Genomic DNA, 20,360 nt, shown 5'->3' on the forward strand with positions numbered 1-20,360 from the left:
AGCATCAGCTCAGTAAATACTTGAATTCGGCTCAAAGTAATTGAGTTCAAGTTGAGCTTGATTAAGTTGAGTATTTGGTCGAACTGACTTCGAGCTTCACAATACCCGGTTAAAGTGGCTTGCAAGCCTAATCAAGTTCATAATAAGATACTATTTTTTAATATATTTGTATTTATAATATAAATAAGCATTGATTTTTTACATTAACTTTTATATAATATAAATAAATAAATTTATAATTAACTTTCATAATATACTTATATTTTTTAATATGCTTAATATTAACGTATTTATAATTTTTAATACTAATTTATAATTAGCTCGAGTTGAGTTCGAGCGAAAAACATGGAACTCAACCGAACTCAAGTTGAGTTTCAAGCTTGAGCTCGAACAGCCTGATACAAGTCTGGATCTGCTCCTCATAGAGCGCTGTCTTTTGAAAGAGAAAATTTCCATGACAATTTGTCAAATTCATATAAAGAAGAGGACTGACATTCATGCTGAACAGAATTAGTGGAGCAAGGTGCTGAAACCATGTGCTGTTTACATGCATGCACCCCTAGAAGTTCCAGGAAAACAGGATATAATAGCAGGCTAAGCGATTGAGGACCATCAAACATCAAATTGGACTTTTCATATTTAGAGTGGACATGTTTAAAAGAATGAACATTATACACAATCAAAACTGAAGGACCTTTCCAACTTCATAAAAAGAATAAATAAATCAAATCATAAAGATACAAGGGGTCCAACAGATGAGCACTGTCCAACTGAAAATTGCCTTTCTTCTGTTCAGACTCAACAAGAACGTTAATTCTCATCATCAGTCAGTCAACTGCTTCTCATTTGTACAGCTATGGTGTGTTCAAGAGCATTCAAAAGTTCTTGAGGACCTTCAAACACAGGAAGAGGAGAATCCATTGTTCCATCAAGTTCCTTGAGAAATGACTTAATAAATATTCTCCGGAGCAACAAGCTGCAAATTTCCCTAGGAAACCTTACAGGTAAGCAAACATCTACAAAGACAAGCTACAACAAATGGAAACTGGAAGAGAAAAAGGAACATGGCACTTACTAAAAAGATAATCTAGGACTTTCAAAGGCGGAAATAACCCCCTCTTTCCTGTATTCCACTTCCAATAGTTCTCCTTAAGAATGACTTCCTATTCAGAGACCAGCTCCTCAGCATCACCCTTCTCCGCCAAGCAGATACACGGACATAGAGAGATGGGAAAGTAAAGCAAAGCAGTAGAAGCAGTAGCACAATGAGACAGATCAACAAGACATTGTGAAATCCATCTTTTAGGGCAGGATCTTTTTGCTCTGTCCATGGAACTCCCCCAACGTTCATCCCAAATACTGTTGAAAGCATCCACCATTGAAGAAGGTTGATATTAGATACTTCTCACTAACAGAAAGCTTAAAGCAAAGCTCAAGCAAAATAAACTAGCAAACTGCTTTCAGAAACAATCAGAAAAATAAGGAAACTTACCCCCAGTGATGATTGATAAAGGAAGGAATATTATTGAAAGGAAAGAAAGATAGTAAAGCTTTTTATTTATTTGCTCAGATTGCCAACTATCAAGACTGGTCTGTATTGCTCTGACACGGTTTACTATGAACCCAACATTCTCCTTAAGCCTTCTAAGGCGTCCAATCAGCTCTTCAAGGGAAACAATGTCTTCACTGGCAAACCAACTTTTTGTAGCACATTTTTCTTTAACACGTGGGAATACTTGCTCCCCGTGTGCAATTACCTGATTTAAGGGAAAAAATTAAACAATATTTGAACTTGAACAATGAGGCCCATGTCATGCTAGATTTCATGTTGAAATGTCCCCTTACCTAGAGAAAACTAAATTGGGTAGAACAATTATGAAGTTTTGGTATTTTGAATATTCCAAAAAAAAAAAAGAAGATATGGTTTAGAAACAGTACAAGAAAAACATGTCGGTGCCCATCTGGTTCTGTCAATTTCCAATGATTCTAACCACCCAGCATGTCATATATACCATTGTCAATGAAATGCCTGGAGTTGAGAACTACCTGCAGTAGCCGTTGTAAATTCAGAAGCATCTTAGGAAATCTTCTGTCATCCAGCATTTGCTTTTTCAGAGCAAAGCTACCTTCAATCAAGAGAAAGATATCATATATAGAAGTTTAGTCAAAGAACAAATCATGTAAACTCAAACAGACAGGAATATGCACCAAGTGCTGGACGAAAACACAACATACATAAGCAATTAAGCCAACCAGTATCTTATAAAAGAGCATGTGACATGCTAATGTGAGCCTGTTTGAAGGAGAAAATAGTATTAAGGGAAAAACAATTTCAAATCACACTAAGCAGGTCATTATAACACTACAGGAATGTACAGTATAAAAAAAAGAGCATTTGAGAAGATGTCATAGTATCAAGGGCAAATCTGTTTTCTAATGGAAAGGTAAGCAACCCAACATTTCTTTTTGTCATCCTATCATCAATTAAGTAATCTAACACTAAGTTTTTTCTTTTCCTTGAGAAATTGTTTTGCTTTTTAACAAGCAGCAACAATCTAAAAATATGGAAAATTTACAAGAAGATGCTATACAAGATGGACATCACATCTCAAATTATGCATCTATACAAGCTTCCTATGCGAATAAACTCTATAAAATAAATCCTAATAAACACCCAATCTTGGCATCCATCAGTAAAACCAACCATTTCTTTAGTATTCCATCTCAAAACAGTAGAGGAGACCAGAATTAATCCAAGATCATGCAGAATGCAGAACAATCCCCATGGACATCTTCTATGACCTTCCTTTTCCTCATTTGACTGCATTTCAAGATCCATGCAGAACCTCCAATCCCTGAGATGCAGAACAATCATGTTTGCTCTCCAGTTTGACACAAAACCTCCAATCCCTGATACTCCCCAAGTAAGCACATTACACATTTTATTTACAAGATTGCAACCAAATGTTTTATTTGATAAAGAAAATCTAGTTGTCAAAATATGTACAAGCTAGGAAAGGTGGTATAGGCCAATGATCAAAAAATCGCAACGTATCGGGGCATATCAGCCGATATGTATCATATTGGACCTATCGGTCACCCCCCAATACATCCCTATTACAGGTGTTTTGGGGTCTGACCTGGTTCAGGGGGTAAACAGGCCTTAAACTGACCCCCCTGAACCAATGTGAAAAAAACTAAAAAAAAAAAGGATAAGGCACAGCACGATACAGGCCAATGCGCCCCAATCAGTGTATTGGCCTTTATCAATATTTAGAACCTTGGTATAGGTGTGCATGCATTAGAGAGAGAGAGGGGGAGAGAGAGAGAGAGAGAGATTGATTCTGGTGGTTTGATAGTTAGAAGCAAATAAGCATAGCAGCCTTCAGATCAATGAGTAGGGTTCTAACCTTGCAAACAAGGTTAGAGAAAGGAAAAGAAATTCTCCCTAAAAGACTTTCATGTGATGACAGAAAAATACTTCCAAGTAAAATCCCCTACCCATCATAAAAGAAAAGGCAAAGGAAAATAGGGGTGCAACTTGGGCAGGCTCAGGTTGAGAATTTATCAAGATCTGAAGGCTGGGCCTGAAAGCCTGGACCCAGCAGCGTAAATTCTTCAAATCAATCACCTGACTTGCACCCCTAAAAGAAAGAAAAGAAAAAGAAGAAGAAAAGGGGAGAAATAAATTCCTCCTGTTCCAGCCATATACTTGAAAGTGAAAACCTAGTTGTCAAGGCGACGCCTAGGCAACAAGGTGCCCTTGGAAGCTCACCTTGTCTAATCGCAAAGCAGCTTTTTACATTGTGTTATAAAATGCTTTTATATTCTTAATATTGTGAGATTATAATTATAAAATAGATATTACTAAACTAAAATATTCATTTTGTGTTTATATATATATATATATATATATATATATATATATATATATATATATATATATATATATATTGTGATGATTTATATTTGTCAGTTTCAGATCTGAACTTGTTGTAAAAGAGAAGAGAGAGAGGGAGAGAAGAAGAGAAGGAGAAATCGAAGAAGAAGAAACCTGTTCGAACCCAAGAGAAGAGAATGGTTCTCATTCTCTCTTAGGTCGGCCAGGGTATATAGTTTACTAAGATAAATATCAAATGTCATTTATGCCCCTATTTAAGTTAGGACACATCAGCACCAACTAAAAGACACATCACCATATTAATAAAACCCAAATGACTATTCTACCCTTATTTAGTCGACACTAACACTCCCCCTCAAGCTGGAGAGTATATATCATATAGTCCTAGCTTGTTACATATGTAATCCACTCTTGCCCGACTCAACCCTTTGGTGAACAAGTCAGACCATTGACACCTTGTATTAACATATGCTGTACTTATCATTCCACTAAGAACATTTTCTCTCACAAAGTGACAATCAACCTCTGTGTTTTGTTCTCTCATGAAAAACTAGGTTAGAGGAGATGTGAACTGCAGCTTGGTTGTCACAATATAGCTTCATCGAAGTGGTAATCGAGTACCCCATCTCCTGTAGGAGATTTCTCAGCCACACTAGTTCACAAGTTGACTGTGCCATGGCTCTGTATTCAGCTTCTGCACTACTTCTTGCCACCACGGTCTACTTCTTGCTCTTCCATGTCACCAAGTTACCCCCAAGGAAAGTACAATAACCTGTAGTAGACCTTCTGCCAGATATAGATCCAGTCCAATCAGCATTTGTATATCCCTCTGTTTCAATATTTCCACCACCCTTATATAGCAAGCCACGACCAGGAGCTCCCTTCAAATACCTTACAATCCTTAGGACCGCATCCCAATGTGGAACCCGAGGATTCTGCATAAATTGACTCACCACTCACTGCAAATGAGATATCTGGCCGAGTGATAGTTAGATAGTTTAGCTTGCCCACCAACCTTCTGTACCTTCCTAGATCTTCAAACTCCTCACCTGTATCACTGCTCAACTTGGCATTCAATTCCATGGGTGTTTCCGCTGGTTTGGCACCCAATAAGCCTATCTCCTCCAATAGATCAAGAACATATTTCCTCTGGCACAAATTAATACCATACTTAGACCTTGCCACTTCTATACCTAAGAAGTATTTCAATTTGCCAAGGTCTTTTGTTTGAAAATGATCATGCAGAAATGTTTTCAACCTGTCAATCCCGGGCCTATCACTACTAGTAATAACAATATCATCAACATAAACTACTAACAAAATCTTCCCCGCATCAGAGTCATAGCTGAATATTGAATGGTCAACCTGACACTGTTTCATGCCAAACTTCTTTACGACTTCATTGAATCTGCCAAACCAAGCACAAGGGGACTGTTTAAGTCCATAAATAGCTTTCTTGAGCCTACACACCTTACCGTCCTCCCCCTGAGCAACAAACCCAGGTGGTTGCTCCATATACACCTCTTTAAGAAGATCACCATGCAAAAAAGCATTCTTAATATCAAGCTAAAACAAGGGCCAATCATGTATAGCAGCTAGGGAGATCAAAACACGAACAGAGCCAATCTTGGCAATAGGAGAGAAGGTCTCTGTGTAGTCAATACCATATAACTGTGAATAACCCTTGGCAACCAACCGAGCTTTCAATCTCTTAACACTACCATTAGGCAATTTCTTGACCATATATACCCACTTACACCCTATAGTATGCTTACCCGAGGGAAGAGTGGTGAGATCCCACGTATGATTATGAGCTAGAGCGGAGAGTTCTTCTTCCATCGCATGACGCCACCTCGGAGAGATAAGGGCTTCCTGGACATCCTTAGGAACAGAAACAGAAACAGAAGATAACAACGAAACAAATTGTCGATGGGAAGGAGATAGGTGAGAAACAGAAACATAATTGGAGTTAGGATGAAGGGTACAACTACGTTTACCTTTCCGTAGGGCAATGAGAAGGTCAAGGTCAGAAACAGGGGGTGATGGTGCTGCGGAAGTCACTTCTGGATCCGTCGACGGTGAAGAAGTTGGAGAGGCCGGTGCATGTCAATGCATATACCGTTGATGGATAGGTGGTCGTGTAGGAAGAAGTGGCACTAGAGGTGAAGACTTAGGCGCAGTTGGAACAAGAGGAATGGGGTCCGCAACAAGAACTGGAAGTAGAAGGAAAGAAGGGGAAGAGACATGTGACCCAAAAAAGAACGGAACCGACTCAAAGAAGGTAATATCAGGACACAGAAAACAATGTCGAGAATTGGGATTGTAACACTTGTACCCTTTCTAGGTCCTAGAATAGCCAAGAAAGACATATCATAGATCGTGCATCTAATTTGTCCAGTCCGGGACCAATATCATGAACAAAGCACACACACCCAAAAACCCGAGTAAGAGGAAAAGGAGACAACGTAGGGAACAGAACAGAGAAGGGAGACTGACCATTAAGGATGGACATAGGCATTCTGTTAATAAGAAAGCAAGATGTAAGCACAGCATCACTCTAGAAATGTTTGGGTACATTCATATGGTGCAACAGGGACAGAGTGATTTCTAAGATATGGCGATTTTTCCATTCAGCTACCCCATTTTGTTGGGGGGTGTAAGAGCAAGAGGTTTGATGAATAATACTGGTGTTGTTCTAAATATTGTTGAAAGGGTGTACAAAAATATTCCCGGCCATTATCTGAACGTAGGATCTTAATGTGAATACCAAATTGAGTGCGGATTTCAGCATGAAACTTTTGGAAAATAGAAAATAATTCACTTCTTTCTTTCATAAGATAAAGCCATGTCATCCTTGAATAATCATCAACAAAAATAACAAAGTACTTGTATCAATTGTGTGACACTATTTTATTTAGACCCCAAATGTCCGAACGGACCAAAGAAAAAGGACTCGACATACGATAATCGACTCTAGGACTAAAGGAAACCCGATGATGTTTCCCATACTGACATGACTCACAATCCAAAGTAAAAAGACGACTCAATGCTGGAACAAGTTGCTTTAAGTGCTTTAAGAGATGGGTGCCCAAGTCTGCAATGCCACTGGAGAGGGGTGAGAGACGATTGAAGAGTTGTTAAAGAACCACCACCACCACCATCAAGGTAATACAGTCTACCAGCTTCATGCCCTCCACCGATCTTCATCCCCATCTTGAGATCCTAAAGTACACAAGATGAAGGATAAAAGGTGATAGAGCAATTAAGAGACTTGGTCAATTTATTAACAGACATACAATTAAAAGGAAATTTGGGTACACACAGAACTGAAGACAAAGATAATGAACCAGTTTTAACATCATCAATACCACTTATGGAAGAAGTGGAACCATTAGCAAGGGTGACAGTGTGGGTTGTAGAGGATGAAGAAAGTGAAGAGAACACACTTGATGTCCCAGTCATGTGATCAAAAGCTCCAGAGTCAATGATCCAATGGGAGGGTTTGAATGCCAGACAAGCCCTGAGTGGGCAAGCGTAGCTGTACTTGGCTGAGAAGTAGCCTGGATCAACCGCTCATATTCAGTATGTGAAATCTTGTTCAGAGGCATCTATAGGTGAAGGTGTCTGACCGGTCTGTTGACTCCCTTGTTTCATATCACCACTTGCCACTGCATGATTTTCCCAGGATGATAGTGGGCCGTGTAGATCATAGCAAAAATTAATAGTGTGCCCATCTATACCACAATGCATACACTTTCTCGAACCATGATTACGTCCTCTACCACAAGCTCTCCCTGAATCTCGACCTCCAACACGCCAACCACCACAACTGTACATGTGTCCACCTCTACCACCACGGCCTGGCTGGCCCTGATGAGCTACTCCTCTACCACCACGGCCGCCCCCTTAGCCGCCACAAGGGCAGTCCTATCGGATATGGTGGGGTACTCGGGAGGGCCAACAAAAATCCTTCGGAGACGAAAAAACACCTCATCGAGAGAGGGGAGGGCAGACTCACCTAGTATCTGAGCCCTCACCAGTTCATATTCAGGCTTCAGTCCCACCAGAAATCTGGTTACATCAAGTTGCTCTCTCTGTTGGTGCTGAATCTTAACATCAGATGTAAGGGGGTGATACACACTCAACTCATTCCTCAAATTTCTCAGACTAGCATAATACTCTTCAAGACTCTGGTTACCCTGCTGCAGACTAAAACACTCTTGATAGAGCTGATATACTCTGGTGGTGTTATCCTGTCCTGAATAAAGCTTCCTTGCATGATCCCAAATTTCCTTGGCTGAGTCTAAGAACATGAAGTTTACACTAATCTTAGGTTCCATACTATTCCACAGCCAAGTCATAATCTGTGCATCTCCTGGGAATCGACTGGGGATTTTTTTTCTCTTATATGCTTTACTTTCTTCTTGGCTCTGAGAAACACTTCAACAGATTTGGCCCAAGGTACGTAATTTTCTCCATTCAATTTAATTGAGGTCATCTGTACATTCAAGTAGTCTTGAGGGATCATAACCAACTTATGTTCATTATCTCCCATGGCTGTAAAAAAAAAAAAAAAAAAAAAAATTTTTTTTTTGTTTCAACCTGCCTTACCCAGTAATCACTACACTGCACTCCAACAACACTGTACTTCACTCCTCAAGTTAATCACTCACCATCATACGACTGACCATTGCTGAAGCATACACTGTCACAGGTTTCAGCAATGTTAACTCCCACTATTGTCACTTTCGGCACCTCACAAACACATCACACACAAGAGTACCACGCATCTGAACCTACCATGAAACCTACTGTTGCAGCCCTCTTCGTTCCATCGATTAGAGGGTTCTCTACCGTTCACCTGAAACCACAACTTCACACCCAACCGAATACATTAAATGCTCCAGAATGAAGATACAACAACTCCTTTTCAGCCCTTTTACGAAACTTCAAAAAAAAAGAAGAAAACTGAGAGATTACGAACAGATCTGGACTGACTTAACCTGGGCGCTCTGATACCATGTGATGATTTATATTCGTCAGTTTCAGATCTGAACTTGTTGTAAAAGAGAAGAATTAAGAGAGAGAGGGAGAGAAGAAGAGAAGGAGAAATCGAAGAAGAAGAAACCTGTTCGAACCCAAGAGAAGAGATGGTTCTCATTCTCTCTTAGGTCGGCCAGGATATATAGTTTACTAAGATAAATATCAAATGTCATTTATGCCCTATTTAAGTTGGGACACATCAGCACCAACTAAAAGACACATCGCCATATTAATAAAACCCAAATGACTATTCTACCCTTATTTAGTCAACACTAACATAAATATTTTTAGTTTTCTTCTCTTTCTTCTTTCTCTTCTCATGAATATATTGATTTTCTATACTTTAAATTAAGTTCATACTTTTTTATGAAAATTATGGATAATTAAGGAAATATGGTTATGGAACCTAGGGACCTACCCTAGGACATATTTTTTTTTACTTTAAAAAATCCATTGCCTAGGCCCCGTCTAGGCGACTAGGCATCAAGGCACCCCCTTGTTGTCAAGCCTCACCTTGGCACCTTGAAAACTATGGGTGAAAACTTTAAGGAAACTGGGTAAAGTAGCAGCATATCCGCTGTTTGGAGCCTAAAGTAATTTCTCTTCCCAGTTATTTAGTAGAACATTTCCTTCTTAGTTAGCCCGTTAGCATTCATGGTTGGTTGGAAAATGGTTGGGATGCAAAGGTGCCCCTAATGCAAACTCCTCCTCTCGGAAAGCTATTTATGAGGTATCTTCTTTCTTTATACATTCGTTATGATGCGGGTAATGGGTCAAGAATTTTGTTTTGGGAGGACCTGTGGATAGGTAGTCAACCACTGAAGGTCCAATTTCCTGTGCTTTATTCAATTTCCAATTATGAATGTGAACCCATCTCTAAGTTTGTGAATTTCTCAGCCTCGGGATTAAGTTGGGATTTGGGGCTTAGAAGAGTTCTAAGGGAAATGGAGTGTGATTCTCTCATCCTCCTCTTGGGCAAACTTGACTCCATTTTTTGGATCAATGTGTTGAGGACAAGAGAGTGTGGTCCATTTCCTCACATGGTCTTTTTACTTGTGCATCCTTCTTCAACTTCCAAATTCAGCAATCTAGTTTGGGGGTGAACACTTGGCTTTCTCCTAAGATTCAGGCTTTTTGTTGGGAAGTTTTCCTTGGTAAGATTAACACCATTGACATGCTGCAGAAACAAAGGCCAAACACTTGGCTTTCTCCTCAAATGTGCTTTCTTTGCAAAAATAATGGTGAAACTATTTCCCATATGTTCTTATCCTGTCCTTTTGTGCTTGGTATTTGGGAACATCTTTGTTCTATCTTGGGTGCAGGTGGTCTCCTCCTCAGGATGTGATAGGGCTCTTCGATCCAGCTTTCTTGCAACAATCAAAGGCTAGAGGAAGGCTAATGTGGAAAGCTGTGAGAGCTGCATTGATTTGGACTGTTTGGAAAGAAAGAAATGGAAGGATCTTCAATGATAAGAGTAGACCTGATTTAGAAGTCTTGGAAACAATTAAAATAAAGGTTGCTCATTGGGTAAAGTCAATGGAGGATTTTAAATCTTTCTCTATAAATGATATCCTGAGAGAGTAGAAGGAGGTGGCTATGTCAGCTCAAAATAAGGAAAGAAAAGTGATGGAATGGAGACAACCAGAAGCCAATTGTGTAAAACTCAACTTTGATGGTAGCTACATAGGCAATCAGGCTTCAGCTGGGATGGGAGGGGTCTTTCGAGACTCAGAAGGGAAGGTGCTTGCTTTATATTCAGGTCCTGTAACCAATGGTGATGCAGTGACAGCAGAATTGTACAGTCTTCTTCGGGGCCTTAAATTTGCTAAGCTGTTTGGGTTTCTTAACATGGAAGTGGAAGGAGATTCTCAAGCGGTTATCTCATGGACAAGAAACAGTACCAAAATCCCATGGGTTTTACAGGCATACAGTCCATGAAATTGAATCCCTAGCAAGAGGGATGAATGTCACATTTAGATGGGTTAGAAGAACAGCAAATGGGATGGCAGACACATTGGCTAAACAAGGGACTACAAGACAACAAATTTTTTGGGTCAAAATTTCTTCTATTCCAAAACCACATTGGGGTATAAAGAAATATTACCCATGTTATAATTTGATGGCTAACGTCTTTTTGTCAACCATGAAGCAAATTAGCGTTTTATGCTTTTCAACACAATCTACTTGTAAATATAAATTTATGTCCTTGGAAAAGTTATAGAAAATTTGTAAAAGACATGTTTACAGGAGTAGGATAAACTTTTTGAACTTACGAATGCAGCAGCAGATTCATAACCATGGCATTATGGAAGTACAGAAGAAAGGATGAAGTAATCTTGTAAGATATTATGTGTTAAGATATTAACTTGAGTAATGTATATTCTGTTGTTTATTACCTATGGCTGTCTTATCATTTAGTCCCATCCTCCTTATCTCTTTGCTTTGATGGAGAAATCTATGATCTTAGGATTGTTTTTGAAGGATCTTAAATGCTGAGGTGGGTAAACAATCTGGAGTTGTGGAAGGATGATTGAGTAAGAGTTTATAGTTCAATGCTGATAAGGAAGAGGAGATGAACAGGCAGGTCAAAGGGGGAGGGATGGAGGTTGAAGATGAGGGTATTTTGGGAATTGTAAAAAAGAGTAGTTTGCATGGGGTAGGTTTGGAGGGTCTTAATGAATGTGGAGACTGCAAGTTTCTGAGAATAAATGAAAGATGTGGGGCCCATCCAAAGTCAAATAAATAAGTTCATAAGATGGGCTCTCTGTTTTCAGGGGATAAAGGTGGTAGGGGGGGTAATAGTTAAGAGACATGTCTGGCCATGAGGAGGTAAGGGTGGGGTTTGATAAGGAAGTGGAGAACATTTTGAACTAGGGAGTTAAAAAGGTGGCTTGAAATGGGAGACATGATGAAGGATCGAGTGGGGCTCACTCTTTGAAAATAAAGTTCAAAAAGATAGGCATAAGTCTTTCCGCTTGGCAAATTTAAAGGTTTATAAAAGGAAATTGTGTCTTTTAACTAAGAGGCTTGGGGTTTTGATCAAAAAGGTTCTCAGGTGAGGAACAGAAGGGAGAGGGGGAAAATTGGGTATGGGTGATTTCTAAATATGACAAAAATGGAAAGAAGACTTCTACGATATCGGAAAAGGAGTTTCTTGATCTTGAGGAAGTTCAAAATGCTTCAGATGCTGAAAGTGTTTCAGGTTCGTGTGTTCGAGTGCCTAGTGATCCGGTGTTAGCCTTAGACGTGGGTGATAGTGAGGAGATTGAGGTCAGTTCATCTCAGGAAAACATTCTTGACTTTGGTGAGACCTTTTTAAGGGTTCCAGGGGAGGTTCTTAAAGAAGTGAAGGTTGGGTTAAGGAAAGGGGAAAAAAGTTGTGGAAGGGAGCAGTAATGATGAAATGGGGAGAGAGGTTGGTGAGGCTGGAGGGGTAAGTTTGGCTGATGCCATGGGCTGCAATGATTCTTCACAGATCGAGAGATCAGTCAAGGATCACCTTGTTTTCGAGGAAGTAGTGGTTGGATGGATTGATGTGGAGTTGGACCGAAGGAGGAAGACCAAAGAGAAGAGTTTGAGTGAAGTTGTAGTGGTGACCACTAAGAAACCTTGGGGGTCAAGAAACCTTCAAATTGTTCACCTTACTAAAGTCTTTCTCGTCTGAAACTTGGTCTGATTGGGCGGGGCCTACAAAAAAACTTTATAAAGGTGTAAGAGAAAGGGTGTGAAGATGTCCACGCCAATTAATGCTGCTGTTGTTGGGCATGATTCCCATAATCACTTCAGATTGGATTCTCAGCTAGAAGGTTTACAACTAGAAAGAAAGAAGAATATTGAAGTTCTTGAGTCGACCGAAGGTGTTGGTTACTACTTCTGAAGAAAAGGCGGATGGGTTAGGAAGCTTGCCTATTGAGGAAGTCGTTGAAAGAGAAGTAGCAGTTGGTAAAATGCTATGCCGGTTTTTTTGGGGTGGTGAGGAGTTTGCTAGAAGAGCCTTTGAGGAGTTTGAGAGATCAAAGAAAGAAGAAAGGTTGATAAAAGCAGAGGTTGGCGAAAGTGACGAGATCTGGAACGAGGATGATGAAAGGCAAGAGGAATTATTTGAAAGGGATGAGACTAGGGTGATGATTTTTGCTAGGTGCCATATTGGCTTTGGTGTAGTTGGTGGTGTGTGGGAGTCTTTGGGGTTGAGGATTTTGGAATGCTTTTGTGCCTATTAGTTGAGTCTGGTGGTTCTCTGGTTCTTTGAGTTCTTATTTTGAGTCTTTTGTAAACTTTTGTTGGTTGTTGTTTGAGTCTTATGTAGTGGTGTATTTCCCTCTGGTGATATCTTAATGCCTTCCTCATGTACTCTCCCTTTTTCTTTTTTATTGAACTTTTTCTTTTGCTATTAAAAAATTACCTATGGCCAGTAATAAATAGAGGGGAGATATGCCAAAGTAATCATAGTCTTTGATTAAAGGTAACAAGGTAGAAATTACAAATTAATAGACTGCAGCTTGCAAATTAAAACAAACCTTTCCTTGCCATGTTGTATGCAAGTTCATGGTGCTACAAATAAGAATTAGACTGAAGTAGACCTGTCAAGCTTTCACCATTACCTGCTAATCCAAGATAAAGCTCAAGATTCACTTGACTGGGGAATCCCACGTATTTACTTATTGATATCTTAGTTCAACAACATCTAGGAGTTCTTTATGACTGCATTATAAAACCCTATGGGACCTACTGAGTATTGGGAATAAACAAATGGGTTTTAAACACGAATAAGAGTCTCAGGAAACTTCTAGTTTCAATTCTTTCAAATTCTAGTTCAATAGCAGTTTTAGTGAACTTAAGATACATCTAATATTTATGGTAAGTCCAGTTATTTATTATTTCTAATGTGTATGATGTTACTGTTCAAATATATCTATGGAATTTCAAGAGTGTATTGAGAAATTCTACTTCCATTTCCATAGAAGATTCAATTTGAAGTCTCTATGCTGAATTTTCACTATTTTCACTTGTTTCATAAAAAAGGCAGCCCAGTGCACAAGGCTCCCACCAATGTGGGGTCTGGGGAGGGACAGATGTGCGCAGCCTTACTCCTGCACATACAGAGAGGCTTGTTTCATCTTTTCTACAAAACCTTGTGGTTTTATTTTTTATTAAATGAGTAAAAGGTTAATCTGGATGCAACTAGGTATGAAATTAGTTTAGTTTAGTTAATCATAACTGTTGAGTTCAAGTCCCTAAATATGCACCCATCAATAGAATGTAAACCTCTGGGTTGAGTGCAAGTCATTTCTATATGGCATAAAATAACCCCAATCTTCAGTGATTAATGCTCAGCAAAGGCTTTAATTAACTTTAAATGTAGTTGTTGCATGTGGTTGCGTGTGGCATCCAGACACAGAAAAATGATTCTTTGTTGAAGGTAAGATAACTCTGCTTGGTGTGACTGATCAACTCCTGAACTTTCTTGAGTAGTAAGTTTTTCCATTTTTACCACATCTTCCACACAATAGAACCTCAAAGTATCTTTTTAGTTCCCCAAAAAATCTCTTTGTAACTTATAATAATATCTCCATTGTTTTTTAAATTCTTTCGTTAGTAAAACCCAAGTTTCATTAGCTAAAGCCCTAATCCTACTTCCCATAGTTAATCTTTTACAACAATTCAAACCCTCCTGAAATTGGCATCCTAATTTCCTTCAACTACCATCACACTGGTACACCTTACAGTTCAACTGTAATGCTACTCACCTCAGAGAGTGTAAGAAAACAGAAGCATAGACTATCCAGGAAATAACAAGAAATAGGATGCTAAAAATTCTAAATTGATCATAAATTTGAGATATCATATTCCTGAACCAGAAAAGAAGGGAATAAATCAAGGGAGCCACTCAGCATGAAATAATAAAAGAATAAACAGAACAAAAATAAATCTATGGTATAGCTTAGATATGATATTAAAAGGCAACTACCTTTATCGAGCTCAAGCTCAACTGAATCCAATTCCATCTCAAGCTTGGTCACTATATCTTGAATGTGATCCACATGTGTGTCAATAATATGAACAACAAGATTGGAGACAGTGTGTGGAACTGGATTATCAGCCTCCTCAGAATGATTCATTGTCAACAGAAACTCAAGAACATGCTCTCTGATCACGATCCCACCCTCTCCGTTCTCCTCACCTCCAACGGGATTCTCCACACTGGGAATCTCGTAAAGAAGAGATTGAGACAATGGAGAGAACCCCAATCTCGGAACACGACCTAGAGAAACCGTGATCACAGAGTTCTCAGTGACTCTTGCAGCAATCCTGAGGGTGAAATTGCTGGAAGAAGGGCCTGGTGAATTAACCCTGAAGACAAGTGCTCCATCAACATGCCCACAGAAGGGCCCATTACTGACGAGTGAGAGGATATCTTGGAGTTTCAGAGGAGGGCAAAGGACATCAATAAGGTATTGCGCTGACAATGAGAGTTTCTGATTTCCCTTTGGAAGTTCAACGTGATACCAGCAAAATTCTCTGCCATTCCCTTCTGTGAGATCCCATTCCTTGGTGAAGTAACCCCCCAGGCCATCAAATATATAAGCTTTCTTCCTCACAGCGCCAGGAAATTGTGTCCGATAGAGACGGGTTTCCTTGATAGAGGTTTCAGCAGAGTTCTCCTGACTGTCCCGACTGTTCCGACTCTCGGTTTCCTCTGCCTCACCATTTACAATTGATTCTTCAAGCTCCATATGTATTCAGAAAATAGTCTCTCTCTCTCCCCTCAAATTATCGATTCAGATAACCAATAGAGTAATAAAACAATACAACCCAAGATTCATGCAGCCTTTACCATCCAAAACTCTCCTCTTTATTTAAAGATCCCCTTTTAGTTCTGATCTCCGTGTTTCAAAAATCTTAAAATTTCCGTAATCCAATATCAGGGCACTATCACCAATAACTCTCGATCAAATTCAATGGAAGAAATGAAAAAAGTGGCCTCAAAAAAAAAAAAAATTCCATCAAATCAGGGAAGATTCGAAAATCAAAAGCTCACATCCGAATCATCGTAGGTCAAACAAGGAGTCTCCACCGTCTGCATTCCTAGGAAAGACCAAGATTTCAATCTTCAGCATTCCACAACTCAGTAAACGTATCCACATCAATCATCAATCAAGGGAGAAATAACCCAAAGGTTCTTACCTCAATAAAACCCTCGAAAACCAGCTTCCAATCTTTGCCCAGTTCAGATACCGAAAAAACCATCACAAATCATCAGAAAGAAACAGAGAAAATTAACCTGCACTCCTTGTTTGCCCTTCTTGATTCGCTCAACGCCTCAACCAACCAAAAGCAAAAGAAAAAAAAAAAAAAATCAACTAGTATTTTAGATATTTTGTAAGTTGTAACAGAGGAAGAGGAAGAAACCCATAGCGACAGGAAGACAAACGGTGAGGCCTACGCTATCGTTTGCCTCCCCGTGGAGTTTCCTGGATGGTTCCTCCCTCTTATTGAGAATTTAAAATTTTTATCTATTATTTTAGTCAAACCCACCGCCAACCAAAGCGGAGGTCCAAAATCAATCACATCTTTCGTCGATCAAAAATAATTCAAAAAAGCAAATCTATCTTTTTCTATCCGTACCCAAAACCGTTATAAGCTCCAGCTCTTTAAATACTTGGTGCATAATTCAATTTGATGTTTCTCATAATAGGAGAAAAATTAAGGACAGCGATAGAGAGCTTATTTGGGTGGGGGCGGGGGCGGGGGAGGGGGGGTGATCGTCCCGTTAATTGGTTCTATAAAATAGACGAGGTCTAAAATCAATCTAATTATTAATTGTCATAATCGGATCTGCCCCGATTATATTGGACATTCATAATTACCTAAACCACATAACCAAAACTAATAGGCAGTTTGGTTTTACCTCGAGTAGATCTGACCCATTGACAGATCTAATTTATAAACATATAATTTATAACCAAGTCTAGATCTCACTACTTAATTTTTGAGGAGATCGGCTTCAATGTTCACATTGTTCGTAGTCTTTTACTCCGTGCTTACAAAACTAATGCTCACACTGTTCGTACATTATGATATGCATTTATATGTTTTTTTCACGTGAAGATGTTCTCAATGCAAGGCTGTAAGATCGTGTGAATGATATATCAAAGAGTGGACGACAAGTCACTCTAAGCCTAAGTGCCCCGATGCCGAGTTGGTAACGACCTCGGTACCATGATAAAATAAGACTCAGTTGCTTTCTAAGCATATGGGTAGTTTGGGTAAATCTTATTTATGCCTTATCGGTGCATAGGCAGTTCAAGTCATATACCTTACTGTGCCTACTCACCTCGGCTCACAGTTACCTCGGGTTACCCCATATCGTGCCTAGCCATTCTAGAAGTTAGGCACCTCGGAAGAACCTACACTTGGAAATTTTTTTATGAAGTTGAATATTTAGAAAAATGTTGTATGTGAGGTGGCTAAAAGAGTAACTACATTTTCATTACTTCAAAAATGTCAATTTATACATAAAAAAAAGGTGAAAAACCTACTAAATCAAGCTCGGAGGCTCGGCTAGTGATGTTAATACAATGGGGATCCAAGAAAAGAGGCAAAAGTAATCACTTCAACGGTGTCCATAACTTCCCGGCAGCAACATCCTGGGCATCTTCTATAGCTTCCTTGTTGAGATCGTCATCATCTTACTCCTCGGAGTCTAGGTCTTCTTTGGCCTCAAGCAGCATCTCCATAGTGATGCCCACCGTGGTGACAGATCCAAGGTTGAGCTCAGGGAACTTTCGCCTTGCCATCCAGTGACAAAGTTTGAAGCCCTTTTAGAAGGCTGCAATACCGAGGTCCTCCCTAAGTTCATCAAATTTCGGCGAAGCCTTATATTTCTAGACAGCAAGAACCTCGGCATCCTTGATCTCCTGGGTGAGAGCAGCCTTGTGCTCAACAAAAGCGGCCCTCTGCTCCTCAGCTTCTTACATCAACCTCTCAACCTCCCTTCGTAGTTGTTCGTCTTTTGCTGCCAACTCGGCTTCTAACTTGTTGACGACCCCGACTGCCTTCTTCACCCTAGCCCGGTATCCCGTGGCCACCACCTCAGTAGTTTTCACCTTCGCAGCTTGTTGCTCAGACTGCTTCATGAGCGCATGAACTATGGAATTGGTCTGCAAAAGAAGCAAATTTTACTAAGTACTAGAGAACATCCAAGCGACAACATAGTAATGAGATTGAAAACATACTACCATGAGATAGCACAGTGCCTTCGCACCCAATTCAGGAGTTCTACTGTTTGGCAAGCTGGGAGATCTCCTCGGAAAAATGGCCTCCGTGCTCTTTTTGAGGCTGACTCGAAAGTCCATGATAATTCAGTTCTCCTTGGGGCCCTCACCTGAAGAGTCGGCCCCGAGATGACTGGATCGAGGCTTAGAAGGTCGGGCCACCTCGGGATGACGAGCCGGTGACCTCCTCTCTTGGTCCTCCTCGACCAAGTTGATAACTGGAACCTCCTCAGCTTTAGCAAGGGTAGCAGGCTCGACAGTTGGTTCCTGGGAAGAATCACCTTGGAGTGTCTTCCTCTTTCTCTTCTTCATGTCGGATAAGAACCGAGTCATTGGAAGGTCAGACATGATGCCTTCAGAAGACGAGTAGAAGATCAATCAAAGTAATATAAAAGAAAGTAGCATGAAAAGACAAAGTACCCGCGCCCGAAGTGATGACCTACCCGGGGGACTCAACCCAGCCTTAACGAGCTTCTCCTCGGCCAAATAGTCCTTTAACTTTGGGCCAAACTTCGCCAGGGAATGCATCTTTTTCTTCATCTTCCTATCCAATCGATCCTCGGGGTTATTGATGCCATTCCTCCAGTGTGTTGGGAAAGGCCACCCGTCATCAACAACAATCATGAAGTATCTCCTCTTCCAGGCTAGGACCTTCGAGGGATACTCATGAAGGAGGTCGGTATGATATATAATAACTAAACTTGTTCATGCCCTTAGGACCAGTTGGATTCTGTTTAATGGAGCACAGCGAGTTGAAAGTATCTAAGTCTAAGGGGAGGTTGAAGTCATGAAAAAGAGAGATGGTACTGACCAGGGTTCAAACCGAGTTTGGGTGGAGTTGATCGATGGTGATGTCGAATTAAAACCTCAATGGTAAAAGGGTGAAGTGGAAAGTGAAGCCCAGCAATTAGGTGCTCTGCAAAGATGGTTATCTCCTTGTGCTCGTGTTCCTAAGGAAAACCCTCCAGGGGAAGGCAGTAACCATAGTGGTTAGGGAATTTGTACCAAGCAACCAAATCACGGATCTGCTCAACGGACATTGTGGAAGGGCTGAAGCTATCTGGTTCTCTAGGTTGGCGTGCACGGTGTGTAGACGAAGCCTTCTTATAAGAAGCTCTTCGGTCCTGTACCGAGGTGCCCACCTCGGTCAGACCAGACGCCAGATCTTGAGCCCAAGTGCCCTCCTCGGCTCGATTAGACCCCGTACTCTCTTCGCCAAACAAACTACCACTACTAGACATGACGAAAATGAAGACGAAGGAAAAACTGGAGCAAAGGAAGACGACTTATCTAAAAAGAAGGAGACCGACCTGGAGATTCCAAAGTTAGCATGCGACCTCCAGAATGCGAGAGTTCAAATCAAGACAAAGAAAATGGGACCCCAAGGCCCCTATTTATAGACGTTGTAGCCGATCACGGACAACTTAGATCAACCGGATCCACAATTCCCATGAGGGCGCTCGCTCGACTTTCGAGGTCGAAATTGGTTGAGCGCATGTTTGATGTCTGTGGAATTTATAATCCGAGTGACGTCCACACATTCCCAAGACGCGATCTAGCTCTAAGGTTGAGCCAGTTGGGTCGTTTAGGTATGACTCGTTGACCGAACCTCAGCCAAATTAGAGACTAGGCCAAATCCACCCAGGCTTGTCGTGAACTCCCACACCGGGTCAAGTACCCCTAGCACGGGAGTGAAGGGAAATTGATGAAAGGTAATTTGGCCTGATCTATCAACACCCAGACACGTGGAAACAATCTGCTAACTGGATGATGATTCAACATTCCCTACCACCTCAACAGGCTAGGCCAGCTCGGGTACCTCAGGCACCTCGACCAAGACCGAGGTTCGAGTAGCTTGTGATGGCTCGACTTGCTAAGGTGACACGTAGCCAACTTCTAGAAGCTAGCCAGTTATCTTTGACCTCTCTGAGATCACACCACACATCCGCAAGCCTTATCCTTATTTCGCCCGGATCGGACGGACTCGATAAGCCTTATCAGCTCACACAAAGTCCACCTTCGAGTGCGGAATGAATTCCTAGTAGCATGGGCGGGGGATCTTGGAGGTGTTTCGTATGACCTACGACAGCTCACCTATATAAGGGCACCAACCCCAATGTTACAAGGTATGCGCGATTATT

General features: G+C 40.6%; 1 protein-coding gene across 4 annotated transcripts; it reads right to left on the minus strand.

The window, feature by feature from the left end:
- Positions 1 to 602: 602 nt before the first annotated feature.
- LOC104588453 (uncharacterized) lies at positions 603 to 16,572 on the minus strand. 4 transcript variants are annotated; one of them, XM_010246392.3, is made up of 6 exons: positions 16,130 to 16,572; positions 14,913 to 16,030; positions 2,047 to 2,126; positions 1,493 to 1,757; positions 1,076 to 1,359; positions 603 to 976 (listed from the first exon to the last, which is right to left on the minus strand). In XM_010246392.3, exons 2-5 carry the CDS (start codon positions 15,676 to 15,678, stop codon positions 1,097 to 1,099), a joined length of 1,374 nt encoding a protein of 457 aa, XP_010244694.1. In that variant the 5' UTR covers positions 15,679 to 16,030; positions 16,130 to 16,572; the 3' UTR covers positions 603 to 976; positions 1,076 to 1,096. The 4 variants fall into 4 exon arrangements, with proteins under 4 accessions (XP_010244694.1, XP_010244693.1, XP_088746447.1 ...); XM_010246391.3 differs by having other exon boundaries at positions 603 to 988; XM_088890321.1 differs by having other exon boundaries at positions 603 to 988; positions 14,913 to 16,408.
- Between the last annotated feature and the right edge of the window lie 3,788 nt (positions 16,573 to 20,360).

The sequence above is a fragment of the Nelumbo nucifera genome, chromosome 1, assembly GCF_055504915.1.
Source record: "Nelumbo nucifera cultivar China Antique chromosome 1, China Antique-T2T, whole genome shotgun sequence".
NCBI lineage: Eukaryota > Viridiplantae > Streptophyta > Magnoliopsida > Proteales > Nelumbonaceae > Nelumbo > Nelumbo nucifera.

What these genes read in the sequence shown, in the direction of transcription:
- LOC104588453 (XM_010246392.3), bottom strand. Translation starts at nt 15,678, where the DNA reads ATGGAGCTTGAAGAATCAATTGTAAATGGTGAGGCAGAGGAAACCGAG. An exon ending in ATTTACAACGGCTACTGCAG is followed by an intron (nt 1,758 to 2,046) that starts GTAGTTCTCAAC and finishes CCCTTAAATCAG; the next exon opens with GTAATTGCACACGGGGAGCA. An exon ending in TTTATCAATCATCACTGGGG is followed by an intron (nt 1,360 to 1,492) that starts GTAAGTTTCCTT and finishes TGCTTTCAACAG; the next exon opens with TATTTGGGATGAACGTTGGG.